At 42.9% G+C, this 14,985-nt stretch overlaps 1 protein-coding gene across 3 annotated transcripts in view; it reads left to right on the forward strand.

Moving 5' to 3' along the window:
• Window positions 1–14,985, forward strand: part of Poln (DNA polymerase nu) — a 157,313-nt gene that overhangs the window by 73,942 nt on the left and 68,386 nt on the right. For 2 of the 3 annotated variants that reach the window (XM_004624614.2, XM_023700129.1), the window contains 3 exons: window positions 12,722–12,778; window positions 13,608–13,661; window positions 14,343–14,408. In XM_004624614.2, the coding sequence (XP_004624671.1) occupies window positions 12,722–12,778; window positions 13,608–13,661; window positions 14,343–14,408 (177 nt within the window). The remainder of the gene's footprint in view (window positions 1–12,721; window positions 12,779–13,607; window positions 13,662–14,342; window positions 14,409–14,985) is intronic. The other variant, XM_023700123.1, reaches the window with a different exon arrangement.

The raw sequence follows: 14,985 nt of genomic DNA on the forward strand, positions 1-14,985 counted from the left end.
TCCTCTTCTTCCTCCTCCTCCTCCTTCCTCCTCCTCCTCCTTTTTTTGGTACTGGGAATTGAGCTCAGGACCTCATGTTTGCCACACAGGCACTGAGCCACATCCCCAGCCTTCATATTTTATTTCATGTGTTTTCTTATTCCATTATAATTCTTCTTTGATCACTGAATTATTTGAAAGTATCTTTAAATTTCTAAAGTTATGGGAGCTTCCCAGTTATTTTCTTATTGCTTTCTAAAGTAAATACATCATGGTCAGTGAACATAACCTCCACAATACCAGCTCTCTGCCTCTTGCTGTCAGAACTCTCTGACATGGTTTAAGGGTACATATCTACTGCATCTGTGCTATAGGGTGTTCTTCAGACCTGTGGCCTCACACAGGAGGACTCCTTCCACCCTGGAGCAGCGGGAATTTTTACCGTGCAGTTAACACATGGTAGTGAAGCACAGGATCCTCTCCTTAACCACACATGGAGGGAAACTTTGGTATCCCTCACTCTAGTGAAGGCACATGTTCTGAGAGCACTGTAGGGGATTTACATGTTGACAAGATAGTCTGGTCTAGGAGTCAGTCTTGATAGGCAGACTAGACTAACTATTCATCATTTGTGGAAGTGGTTTCTGAGACCTGTAACAAACTGAAGTGACAGGTCATGATGTACACTGGCTCATCCCTCTGATATGGATATAGCATGTATTATGCATACTGCTAGGCTCTGCAGTATTAAGACAGACATATTCCCTGTTTTATTTATCAATCATTTACTGTCACCCTGACTCTGCATTAGATGCTTATAGCTTGGTGAGGAAAGGTCTTTGTTATCATAAGATATATATACCAGTGAAAAACTGTACTAGAGTTCTCCAGAATGACAGAACCAATGGGATGTATGTAGCTATGCAGAGAGATATGTGAGAGGAAAAGTATTAGGGACATTGAGTCATGGAAATTGGAACTGAGGGCTGGCCAAATAGCTCAGTGGATTAAAGTGCCTGCTTAGGCAGACGCAGCAGCTGGGGTTTGATCCCTGGCGTGCCATGCTGGCTCCACCCCTGGGGCACATTGAGATGGCGACTGAGACTGGGCACGGTGGTGTGCAGCTGTAATCCCAGCTCTTGGGAGGCTGAATTCAGGCAGATCACTACAAGCCCGATCTACATAGTGAGACCCTGTAGACCCTCTACTAAAATACATTTTTTTAAAAAAGAAAGAAATTGGAAACTGAGCAGTCGCACAACTGTCTATCTATAACATAGAAGCCAGGATGCTGGTATCATGGTTTAGTCCAAGCCCAAAAGCTATAGTCCAAGGAAGCTGATGTTGCAATTCTCAGTCCAAGGTGGGAGGCTTTACAGCTCAGGGACTACTGGTATAAGTCCCAATCTCCAGAGCCCAAAGAGCTTTGAACTCTGATGTCCAAGAGGAGGAGGAGGATGTTCTGATTTCAAGAAAGAGAGAAAATTCAACTTTCCTCTGTTGTTTTTTGTTTGTTTGTTTGTTTGTTATATCCTGACCCTGGCTTAGTGGCTGGTGCCACCCATATAGAAGTGGAATCTTCTTCACTCAGTCTCACACCAGTCTGATCTGGAAATGCCCTCTCAGATACACCCTGAAGGAGTACTTACTCCATCAGCTCTCCAAGACTCCTTAATCAAGCAAGGCTGACACCTGAAACCAGCTATCATAGGAACATGTGTATCCAGTAAGATAAGAGCCACTCAAGTGAAAACAGTCATAAGAAAATACAGCAAGAGTGATGAACTTTGGAGTGAATTGTCCAGAAAGAATTCTGAAGAAATGACATATAAATGGAAGCTTGAAGATAAAAGCCACCCATGTCACAAACAGAAAGCAGGGCCTGGAAAAGAGAGGCTCTGGCTGCTCCCGTCTGGAGAATTCTCTGAAGGAGAAGTTGACAGGACCTCACCATGCTGTGCTCTTTAGGCCATGGTGCGGAGGGCAGACCTTAGTACAATGGAAGGTCTTGGAGTGGGTCTTAGATATTTTTTATTAGACTATTTATTTTATTTTATTTTATTTTGGTACCAAGGATCTAACTCAAGACCTTACGCTTGTCAGCTCCACTGAGCTCTTGCCCTGGCAGAGTAGACTGTATTTTAGAACAGTTTTAGTTTCACAACAAAATCAAATAGAAAGTATAGTTTTTATATATCCTTATCCCCACCCATACATGATGTCAGTATCAGCTTCCCCCAGTTTTGCAATTTGGATTTAAAATGATCCTCACAAGCCTCCTACATTCAGAGTATGAAGCTTTGGCAGGTGAATGGGTCATGAGGATGCTATACTCATCAATGGATTAATCCTGAAAGGCTAAATTTTTGTGTCTGGCTCCTCCCTTGTCTCATTGTTTCCTGGCTGCAGAGCTTGGGATGTTTTCCTCTGCCATGCTTTTCTTTTTTCTAAATTTACTTGATACAGGGACTTGCTACATAGTTCAGACTCATAGTGATCCTCCTGTCTCAGCCTCCCCAGTGCTAGGATTGCAGGCATGCGCCACCACGCCTGGTTTTGGGGCCGGCATGGTATATAGTACTGGAGATTGAGCTTGGGACCTTGCACTTACCAGGCAGGTGCTTATACCACCAAGCCATCTCCCTATCTCCGCCATACTTTTCTATCATGCACTTCCTTTGTTGGAGTCAGCCAGCCATGGACTGAACCCTCTGAAACCAGGAACCGAAATGAACTGCTCTTCCTTTATTTTGAGAGTATTGGGCATTTTGTCCCAGCAATGAGAAAGTAACTAATACCCTCACAGAATGGTACATGTGTTATAATTGACAAACCTGCACTGACTTATTATCACCTGAAGTCTGTATTACCTTCCAGTTCACCCTTGGAACTGGGTATTCTGTGGGTTTGGACAGATGTATAAGACAAGTGTCCACCACTGTAGTATTTTTTTTTTAATTAAATACCTTTGGAGATTATTCCATATTAATGACAATATATTATTTTATTCCTTTTCACTAGGTACATAGTATTCCATGGAAGGGTTACACCATAATTTATTCAATAATTTCTGTTCTTTTTAAAATTTTCTTATATTTTATTTATTTATTTATTTATTTTGTGTGTGTGTGGCCAGCTCAGCCCACCAGGGGGCGGGGCTGGCTGGCATGTGGTGCTGGGGATTGAACCACGGTCCCTATACTTTGCTTAGCTTAGCTTGTTCTAAGTAGGTGCTTTAGACCACTGAGCCATCTCACCAGCCCCCACCACTGTAGTATTAAACAAAGTATTTTCACTGCCCTAAAAATCCTCTGTGCTCTGCCTGTTCAATTCCTGATTCCTCCAACTCCTAGAAACCACTGATCTTTTTAATGTTCCCATAATTGCCTCTTCCACAATGCCATAAAGAATAGTTGCTATCGTATATTATCTAGCATTTTCAGATGAGCATGTTTCACTTAGCAGTATATACCTCAGTTTCGTCCATGACGTTTCATGTTTTAGTTGCCATTTTTAAGCACTGGATAATACTTCATTGTTCGTGTGTACCACAGTCAATCTGTCCCTGTACTGAAGGGCATCTAGTCGCTGAGAAGCAGTGGCAAATTCAATGAAAGCCACTGTAAATACCTGTATGCGGGGTATTTGTTTATTTTGTTTGTTGGTGGTGGTGGATTTTTTGTTGTTATGGTTGTTTTCTTTTTTGAGACAGTGACTCACTATGTAGTGCAGGGTGGCTTTGAACTTATTTATGTAGCCCAGGCTGGCCTTGAACTCACAGAGGTCCTCCTACCTCATCCTCCCAAGAGCTGGGATTACAGGTGTGCACCACCATGCCTGGCTGTATGCAAGTTTTTATGTAGATACTAGCTTTCATCTCCTTTGGCAAGTACTTGCCAAAGTATTTAATGTGATTGCTTAATTATCTGGTAAGGATGTTAAGTACTTTTTAAAAAAATTTATGTATCTGGTACAGGATCTCACTATGCAGGTCACAGTCATAGTGATCCTCCTGTCTCAGCCTCCCCAGGCTCTGGGATTACCAGTGTGCACTGGTTTTGGTGACTAGCTTAGCATGTCCAGGTGCATCAGCACAGCATGTAGTTCTGGGGATCAATTCTGGGTCCCTGCTCTTGCCAGGCAGGCATTTAGACTGCTGAGTTATCTCCCCAGCCCATTAAGTACTTTGTTTTATTTATTTATTTATTTATTCATTCATTCATTCATTCATTTATTTATTGCTACATAGCCCATGGAGATGCTTCTGCCTCACCCTCCCAAGGCTGGGTTTACAGGTGTGCACCATCACACCCATCTTAGAATATGTTAAATTGTGTGAGAAACCATGAAACTGCCAATGCATTTTGCATTCCCACCAGAAGGTAGTGAAAATTACTTTGCTCATTATCCTCACCAGCGTTTGGTGTTGTCAGGCTTTAGATTTTGACCATTCTAATAGGTGGTAGGTGTGTTTTTAAAAAATCACTCTTACTACTTGTTGGAGAATGGAGAAGACTCACTACTAAACCAGCTAACACTGTGGCTAGGCAATGGCAGTAAAGTTTAGAACAAAAAGGCCCTCCTGGTATGGTCATGGGAGTGTGAACAGCAGTCAGGACAGGTAGTTCCAGGGTTTCTGAGTTGCCCACCTAGCCAAACAGATACTGCCACTACTTAGCAAAAATGGGGAGAAAATGGTTTCTTTGGGAGGTGTGTTAGAACAAAAGTAACCTGAAACCCTGCTGCATCATGTCCCTGGTCACCATGCCTGTGTGATGCAGCGCAGGATAAAGGTCTGTGTTGGAGATGCACCTGTGGGAACTGCCAGCCTTTATGTGTTGTAGTTGCCCAGAGACAGTAGTTCTCCATCCCAGTTAGAGATCTGGAAAACATACATACCCAGGCACACTATTGATCATGACCCCGTCACTGTTTTTCAAGCTCCCCTGCTGGTCTTGACATGCAGCCAGCACTGCTAACCAGAGTTGAACTCTGGGAAACTGACACTTAGAGGCTAGGGAGGGGATACACCAGTGGGAGACCGTGGTGTGGCCAGAGTGGAAAGGAGGTCAAAAGAATATGATGCCAGGAGACAACACAGCCTTTGATTCAGCTGTCAGGCTGCAGGTAGCCCACAGCTTCTGATCTTCAACTAGTGTTTGTAAAACTTTGCACACGGTTTTATATGCTCAGACAGCTGGTTGCTTCATGTCTTCTGAGATTCCTCATGTCAAGATATGCAGGTTGTGGGCTGGAAAACTCTTTTTGAGTAAAGCGTGGAGATTGGAAGAACTAGGTGACTGTCAGCAGTTTTCTTGGGTATTTTCCTATACTTCATCCCCCTAGGGGTATCTTGGGTTACCCTTGGGCAGGCTTTCAGAGAGGGCAGTGTCTGCATCTGAGAATTCTTCTGTTGACTCCTATCTATGTTTCTGGACACAACTCCAACTCTGTCCTCAGTTCTTTTTCAGAGACTGATACAGTTCTGTGGTTCACATGATAGCATTAAAATCATATATCATCAGCTCTCCCCTAAGTTGCCTTATAGATTCTAAACAGTCCTAATTAAGACCCTGTCCAGAGATTTTTGGTAGACATTGACAGGCTGGGCTGGGTATGCCTGTAATCCCAGCACTTGTGAACCTGAAGCAGGGCAATGTTGTGAGTGCAAGACCAGTCTGGGCTCAAAGTGAGCTCAAGGCCAGTCTGAGCTGCATAGCAAGACCCTATCTCAAAAAGACCAAAAAAAAAAAAAAAAAGGAAGAAAAGAAATTGACAGGCTGATTCCCAGGTTTCTATGGAAATCTTAAAAACTGAAGAGAACCAAGATAATTATTAGAGTGAATATTCTTGTTCAGAATAAAAACTTCCTATAATCAAGAAGTATAAGGGGCCGGGAGATGGCTCAGTAGAATAAGTGCTTCCCTGGCAAGCACAAGGGCCTGAGTTCAACCCCTGGTTCTGGGATGGGGGTGGGGGGAGTGTAAAAGATACACAAGGACCAGGGAGATAGCGATAGCTCAGTGGCTTAAGTGCCTGCCTGGAAAGCACAAGGCCCTGAGTTCAATCCCCAGTACAAAAAAAAAAAAAAAAAAAGACACACACACTAATTCTTCATATGAGCCAAAGATACAAGTATTTAATGAAAAAGGATATGGAATTAATCAGTAACTACAGGAATTATGACCAGCTTCATTAGTTATGAGGGAAATACAAATTAAAACTATATGGATATCACTTCTTACTTAGCAGAACAGCTAAATCCAGACCTGGCAAGCATCCTTGGCAAAGGTGGAGAGCAGCTGCAGCCTGCGTCTGTTGCTGATGGGGGCAGACAGAGTGCTGGCCTTGTCTCTGCTGATGTGGACCAGCAAGTTCTATCATACTTGGTTTTGTATGTGTTCAACACAACCACAGACGTTCGCTAACTAAAATCTTGTGTACCAGAATGTTTATCATAGCCTTATTTTTAACAGTCCTCTAGGAGAAAAAAAAAAAAGCTCACATATTTTTCAAAGATAAACTATATGGAGGGGAACAAAAAAAGATAAACTATATAGGTAAGTGTCCTCCATTCCTATGAATCCTGTATAGCAGTGCAAATCAATGAAGGGTACTACTTCATGCCACAGAGCTGGATGAACCCTGAAGTAAAACCATTACACAAAAGAAACCACATCAAGTGCCGATCCTACTCTGTTGTTCAGGAATGGGAACAAGTAGGCCTTGGTGGTAGAGTAGGCCAAGGTAGAGATTGCCCTGAGAAAGGCACAGGAGTCTCCTGGGGGCAGGGGTGTTCCACTTCTTGGTGTCAGCAATGGTTGCACAAGAGTGTTTACTTGGTGATACAACAAACTATGTTCCTATGCCCCTACACTTTCCTGGATAGATGCTATATTTTGATTTTTAAGATTCATTTGGGGGCTGGGAAGATAGCTCAGTAGAATAAGCACTTGCCTGGCAAGCACAAGGGCCTGAGTTCAATCCCCAGTTACGCCCCCCAAAAAAGATTAATTTGAAATTTCATGATAAAATTCCCGAGCTACCTTTCTGGGATTTTCCCCAAATAACTGTGAGCCAAATGTTGGGTGTTGTTAAGCCACACTAAGTTATATGTTTATAGACATTTTCTTGATGTTCTCCCTTATATAGGATTTAGATTTCATTAATTAGAATTTCAAGAGGATTGTTGCTTCCAGGCTTGTGTGAAGCACTTGTAGCTCCCACATGGATGTTAGAGAAATTTTGTAAGGGGGTAGGATTAAGATACTTGATAAACTGAGCTTGTTATAAATCTTCATTTTTGGAAATAGGATGTTAGACCATATATTACTAGGATTTTCTCCAAATGAAAGTGTTACAAGCCGCTAAGTAACTCTCTGGTGGCTCCGACTTAATCCATCGGCTATCTACGCCATCCTACAGTCTGAAGCATAGCTTCGGGTCTCTGGAGGGGCGCTGGGACCCTCCTGTGCCGCGGATCCTGGCACTGCGGGGCCTGGGAAGGCTTAGAGGGGAATGATCCCCGAGTGCCCCACGCTCTCCCCGAGTGGGTAGACTGCCTCTAGGCACGCAGGCCGCATCGCCGGCGGGAACCGGCGCTCCTAGCAGCCCTGCCTCAGTCCACGCTGCCTGGACCTCCCTTTAGCGGCTAAGCCATAATGGTGCACATGAAAGTCCTGGCTGATGCTCTCCAGAGCATCCACAATGCCGAAAAGAGAGGCAAATGCCAGGTCCTCATGAGGCCGTGCTCCAGAGTCACTGTCCGGTTTCTAACTGTGATGAGGAAGCATGGTTACACTGGCGAATTTGAAATCATTGATGATCACAGGGCTGGAAAAATGGTTGTGGATCTTACAGGCGGGTTAAACAAGTGTGGCGTGATCAGCCCCAGGTTTGATGTGCAGCCAAGAGACCTGGAAAAATGGCAGAATAACCTGCTCCCATCCCGTCAGCTTGGTTTCGTTGTACTGACAACCTCAGCTGGCATCACGCACATGAAGAAGCGCAACGAAAACACGCAGGAGGAAAAGTCCAGGGACTCTTTTTTCTACGGACATAAAACATGCAAATAACATGCCTCAGCAGACTCTGGTGCTTAAAAAAAGAAGTGTTACAAATGTTGAAAGGAACATATTGGTAGCATACATAGTTTTACTTTTTAGTGTATTTTTACTAGTACGTATTAATTTTTAAATATATTTGACATGTATAGTATTTTCTATATACATATTCTTTGGATTTTTAAATTTATCTATTTATTTATTTATTTATTTATTTATTTATTTATTTATTTATTGGATATATACATGGTCTCACTGCGCAGTTCAGATTCATAGTGATCCTCCTGTCTCTGTCTCCACAGTGCTGGGGTTACAAGTGTGCATCACCACACTTGATTGAACTTGGGTCTTTGTGCTTGCCAGGCAGGCACTTAGACCACTAAACTGTCTCCCCAGCCCCTATATACGTATATATTGGTCTAGATACCGCCCCACTAGCCTTCCTTACAATCCTCTGTCCTCTCTGCCTTATTTTCTTCATCTTTTCTAAAAATAGTATTCTTTCTGTGGAGGACCACAGGGATGGCTCCCCCTGAAAGAAGCTAACCCTTGCCCTATTTCCATTTATTGATACGTACAGAGCTGGTAGGAAAATACTCGGTCCCCTCAATTGTCTTCTAGCAATGCACATGGGTCTAGCCTTTGAAGCAATGGTCAGGTCAGTGATGTCCCACCTATACCTCCCTACTGCTAAGCGTGACCTAGGCTAAGAGAGCACCAAGCCATTGGCTGGGTTGGCAGGGATGGCTGGGACTGAGCCTTGTCAAAAAGGCCCTGGCCTCTCAGGCCTCAGAGCTGAGGCAACTGACCAAGGTACTTCCTCAAACTGTTACACAGATTACTCCAAATTTAGAGGCTACTGCTGACTGGTCCTTTTTCTACGTGCCTTTCTCTGCCTATTGCAGAAGTGCTATTGTGCCTCCTCCCTAGGCCCATTCACAGTACTACTCATGAACTGCTCAGGATTATCCTCATAGTCATTCAATCTCAGGCCACTTCCCTTTTCACAAATAAATAAAACCTGGCTTCAGTCTTGGGCTAGCCATTATTCCGGCTGGATTTAGGACCCCTTGGCTCCCCACAACTGCAGATATGTCTGTGTCTCTTTATTCTTGCTGTGGGTTGCACTGGAAGTGGTAGATTAGAATTTAGTTACTAGAATTTTAATAACTTTTCCCTTGGATTCCAAATATAAACCCTGGGGCATAATGAGGTCTAGATGGCTCCCTATACGTTTTAGTTTTATGTCATCTTTTTTTTTTGTTTGTTTGTTTTGTTTTTGTTTAGAGTCTAGGGGGCCGGGGAGATGGCTCAGTAGAATAAGCACTTCCCTGGCAAACACAAGGGCCTGAGTTCAATCCCCGGTTCTGCGCCCCCCCCCCAAAAAAAAAGAGAGGTCTGTGTAGAGTCCATATATTAGGGAAATATGTAAAGTTGTCTTTATGAATCTGGCTTATTTTGCTTAGCATGTTCTTCAGTTCCATCATTTTCTTAAAAAATGACATCATTTCATTCTTCTTTATAACCAAATAGTATTCTGTGTTCATATATAGCACATTTTCTTTATCCTCCTGTTGCTGGGCACCTAACTGCTTTCATATTCTGGCTATTGTGAATTATACCGCACACAGTAAGCACAGATGTGAGGTACCCCTAGAGTATGCTGCTCTTAATCCCTTTGAATATATGCTATGTAGTGGTATTTCTAGCTTTAGTTTTTTTGAGCAACTTCCATACTGATTTCTATATTGGCTGTATTAATTTAAATATCTATCAACAATGTAGAAGTGAGTGAACCTTTTTCTCCTGCTCTCTCACCAGAAGAACTTGTTTTTACTTTCTTTTCTTTCTTCATTTTTGTTTTTTTGAGACAGGGTCTTGCTATATAGTCCACACTAGCCTGAAATCACTATATAGCACAGACTGGCCTCAAAATTACAATGATCTTATGGGGGCCTGGCCGTAGCTCAGGCCTTTAAGTGTCTGCTTCCACAAAGCTGTCAACCTCAGGTTGCTGGAGTTGGAACCTCACACCTCTCCAGCTGGCCAAAAGTGCCCTGAAGGCATTCGAGGAACAAAAAAAACAAAACAAAAAAAAAATTACAATGATCTTAGTCTCTAAGTGCTGGGATCAGAGGCATGCACCACCATGCCCAGCTGTTATTGTATTTTGATGTTAGCCACTATGACCAGGATGAGGTGGAATCTCGATGTAATTTTATTTGCATTTCCCTAATTGCTAAACACATAGAACACTTTTTCATATACTTGTTGTCCATTTGTATTTCTTCTCTCGGGAAGTGTCTCTTCCAATTTGTCCACTTATTGATTGGTCTATTTGAGTTTTTGGTGTTAAAGTTTTCTAGTTATTCACATATTCTTGATATTGATTCTCTCTCTAAAGAGTAACTGGCAAAGATTTCCTCCTATTCTGTGGGCTGCCTGTTCACTGTTAATTGTTTTCTTTGCTGAACAAAAGCTTTTTATTTGATGCAGTCCCATTTGTTGATTCTAGCTATTATTTCCTGTTCTATTGAATTCCTACTCAGGAAGTCTTTGCCTGTGCCCAGAACTTCAGATACTTTCTTCTGGCAGTTTCAAAATTTTAGGGCCTTTTTTTTTTTTTTTTTTTTCTTCTACAGTGTTTACAGGGTCTTACTACGTGGACTGGACTCTAGTGATCCGCCTGTTTTCAGCCTCCCAAGTGCTGGGATTACAGGTGCATGCCACCACATCCAGTCTCAGTCACTGTCTCAGCACGTCCAGGGGGCGGGGCTGGCATGGCATGTCGAGCATGGAACCTGGGCCATAGCACTCTGCCTAAGCAGGTGCTTTAGTTCACTGAGCTATCTGGCCAGCCCTTTAGGGCACTTTTGGAGAGGTATCTAATTTTCTTTCATTGCTGAGACACGATATCTGAAGCCCAAAATTAAGGAAGGAAAGGCTTATTTAGCTCACAGTTTGTAGAGGTTTCAGTCCATAGCCAGCTGGCTCTAAGTCAGGGTGGCATGGCAGAGGACAGCAGTTCTTGGTGAAAGATAACAAAAGGGAAAGCAAGACTCTTTTCCTCCCTTATATTATATACAGGCTACCTCAGGGGAAGTGTACCACTTTCTGAGCTTCTCAAGTTGACACAGTGTATCAGCCAGTAAAAGGGGTAATTTTTGAGACAGAGATATGTTGTTCAGACTGTCCTTGAGCTCACTGTGCAGTGCTGGCTGGCCTTGAATTTGCAGTGATCCTCCTGCCTCAGCCTCAGGTGCTGGGGTAATAGGCATGCACCACCACACCTGGGAAAGTTTCAGGTCTATGACCAGTTTTGAATTGATTTTTGTACAAGGTGAGAGATAAAGAAATAATTGGCTGACTTTTCTTCGATGTGTATTTTGGCCCCTGTGTCAGGGATCAGATGTGTGTAGTGCATGGGTTTGTTTTTCTGTCCTCTATTCTATTCCACTGGGCTACCATGTCTGTTTCTGTGCTAGTACCACGCTGTTTTGTTACTATTCCTTTGTAGTATATTGTAAAGCAGGAGCATATGCTGCAGACAGCATTGCTGCTTTGGCTCAGGATTGCTGTTAAGGTTTAGGTCTGAACTGTCCTCCCAAAGTCTCATACGTTGAAAGGTGATTAGATTTCTCATCAATGAGTAAGTCCATTGATTTGGTTTGTATCTAGATGTCTCCCCACAGCCTCACACAGTCATGGGGTGCTTCTAGAGTTTGTGATTAATTCTTGATCTAATGCTGGGATTAGAGGTGTGAGGGCTACACCTGCCCTTGGGCAGATGCTGCAGAAGCTGTTGCTTATCCCTTTGTTCTTTGGTGTTTTCTAATGCCATAAACAGCTGCCCTCTGCCATGTACCACTCTGCTTTGGAACCAGAGTGTGGACTGAAACCTCTACTAACTGTGAGCTAAATAAACCTTTCCTTCCTTAATTCTGGGTGCTGGGTATTTTGTCCCAGCAATGAGAGAAGAGTAACTCAGACATCCATTGATAATTTCATAGCTGAATGTAGTGTTAGGAAGTGGAGTGCAGGTGGAGAAAGAGCATCCCTGGGGGCTGCCTATGAGGGCTCCCCTGGCTCTTTCTGCCCTCTCAGCTCCTGCCAGTTGTGGGTCAAGCTGCTTTCCTCCACTCTGCCTTTTGCCATGACATTCTGCCTTGGAGCCAGCTCACTATGTATGGCCTGAGCCCTCTGAAACTGTGGGCCAAAACAAAACTCTCCTTTAAACTGTGTCAGACATTTTTTCCCAGTTATATGAAAGTTAATGCAATTGTTTTGGCTATTCTAGATCTTTTGTGTTTCTATATGAAATTTAGGATTATTTTTTCTGGCTTTATGAATAATTTAGAAGCTTGATGGAGATTGCATTGAGCATGTCAGTTGAGTTTGGTAATATTTCCATTGTAACAATATTAATTCTGACAATCCATGAATATATGAGAACTTTCCATCTTCTAGTGTCTTCTATAATTTCTTTCTTCAGTGTTCTGTAATTTTCACTGTAGAGGTTTTTCACCTCCATGGTGAGGCTGATTCCTAGGTATAATCTTTTTAAGCTATTGTGAATGGAACTGTTCATTATTTTCTTTCTCAGCTAGTTCATTATTGGTATATTAAAGTTATTAATTTTTTAAATGTTGATTTTTGTATCCTATATTTTCATTTTTTAGTTAAATTCTCTGCAAGACCTTCATCCCTTACCCAAGATAATTTTGGAATACAGGCAGGTAAGCTAACTCTTCGGTGAGGAGTTTGTGGTGAGGGGGACGTACCCAGCCCTGCCTCTGTTGATACCTCATCGCTGCTGAAGCGCCTACCAGTGCTCTAGGGATGCAGCTTCTCAGGTGACCTCGAGGTAGCCCCCCCTCCCTGTGCCCTGACCCGACCTGCAGCCTGTGGTCTGCCCTGCCCAGCACTGGAACCGGAGGTGTCATGAAAGAAAGAAGCCTGATGTGTCCCTGTTTGTGACTTCAGTGTGAGACTTTTTCCAGTATCCACAGAAGCCTCCGCCTTCCCCCTGGTTTCCAAGTACTAGGCCAGAATTTTACCTTTACCAGTACTGTTTACTGGAGGGTTAATAACACACCCTTTCTCCTCGTCTGGCACTCACCTTTTCTTAATTCACACAATTGCTTTTCACTTCTCCATTTTTTGTGTTTTGGAACCACACTGAAAACTTTGTCATCATTCAAACCACTGTCTTATTATTTACTGAGCCTGTGGCCTGCTGTCTGTGTTTGGGAACACACTAGGGCCACTTGGCCTCTTCTCCTGAAGGGTAAGAAATAGAAAGGGCCCATACAGGGTACACTGGGCTGGTCATTTATTTATGTGCTTATCTTTGTAGACTTTCTGTAAATTTAAAGTTATTGCAGAACAATAGATTTATTTTAAAAGGGAGGAGTGGCATCTCTCTGTGGGCCACTGTTATCCAATCCTGGCACCACCTAAGGCCATCTGAGGTGACCAGCAACACATTCCTGGCACTGTGCTGCTCTGGTGCTTGTTCCTGTTTAAATACTTAACAAAAGGATTATTCTTGTCTTTGTGATTTAGGTTCACAAGATCAAGTCGACCTTTATAGATGGATTACTGGCTTGCATGAAGGAGGTAACAGGCTTTAAACAAAGAAATGGTGACTAGGAATATGCTTATAAATGAGTTCAGATACACATAGAACTTGTATCATTCTAGTAAGTGATGAAATAGTTTGGTGTTCTTAGAACTGGTTCTTGAACTGTGGTTCTGGTATTATTCAGGTCTCCACACAGCGCAGGCTGGTGTTACACCTCCAGATTGCCTGTGTAGGAGGAAGCTCTGCAGCTGACCTCTTGCTTTCTTAGCTATCGTTGCATCTGTCTTCTGGAACCATTTGAGATGGATGTTATTGTTTTAGTTCATACATAAGGAGACTGTAGTCAGAGTTTTTCTGTGGCTTGTTGAAGTTACACAGCAAGTAACAGCACCTGTCAGTGACTCATGGTCCCAAACTGACTCGTCAGGTCACCTACACCCCTTCATCCCCTGCTTGTCCATACACTGGAGTTGTAAGTGACATAAAGATCTACTTGTCCTCAGGCTCCTTCCACTTGGTGAGAGGGTAAATTCCTTCTTCACTCACCCCTGATCCCACAGTAGGAATTTTTGTAACTCCAAGAACATTTCAGAGGTGGGAATTCAGGGTCTACAGTTCACTGGCCTCTACAGAAGCAGTGAGTGTTGATGTTATGGGTTAGGGGCTGAGCACAGTATGGCCATGGTTTAAACTATTTTTTTTTTTAACTGATCAAGGGATCCATTTCCTCTACATGGAATCAAACTGGAACTGTGACTGGCAGACTTTCAGCCAAGCACCCTGTAAGTTAGTGTTCTTTGTTGAATGCCAATTTCTATGCCTGTGACCAAACTTTTGCCTAGATGTGTTTGCTTCTGCAACTTCCATTTCCAAGAGGAGATCTCACACTGGTAATTGTATTTTAGTCTGTATATTCACCCCACTAGCCTGGTAGCACTTCTGTATTGTGGGAACAAGACTCTCAAGTGCTGTGTTAGTGAAAAGGATTCTTCTCCCAAAAACCCAGGGACTCCAGTACTGAAGGGAAAAAGGACCCTCTTTCCCCTCCCCCATCCTCCTTTCATATTTGTGCAGGACAGGTAACTTCTGATTTCCAGAAGTGTCTCTGGTGACCACTTCCATTTTTTTGGTTGTTGAAGACTACTTCTCATGAAAAAAGTTATAAATGCTCCTGAGTTTATAATGCACCTTTAATGCCACTTAAAATAATTACCTTTTAGATGACTTTATACTTCAGATGTTGTCTTAGTTACTCTTCTCTCGTTGCTGGGACAAATACCCGACACTCAAAATAAAGGAAGGAAAGGTTTATTTAGCTCACAGTTACCGGAGGTTTCAGTCCATACTCAGCTGGGTCCA

The sequence above is a fragment of the Octodon degus genome, unplaced genomic scaffold, assembly GCF_000260255.1.
Source record: "Octodon degus isolate 3935 unplaced genomic scaffold, OctDeg1.0 scaffold00006, whole genome shotgun sequence".
In the NCBI taxonomy this organism is placed as follows: domain Eukaryota; kingdom Metazoa; phylum Chordata; class Mammalia; order Rodentia; family Octodontidae; genus Octodon; species Octodon degus.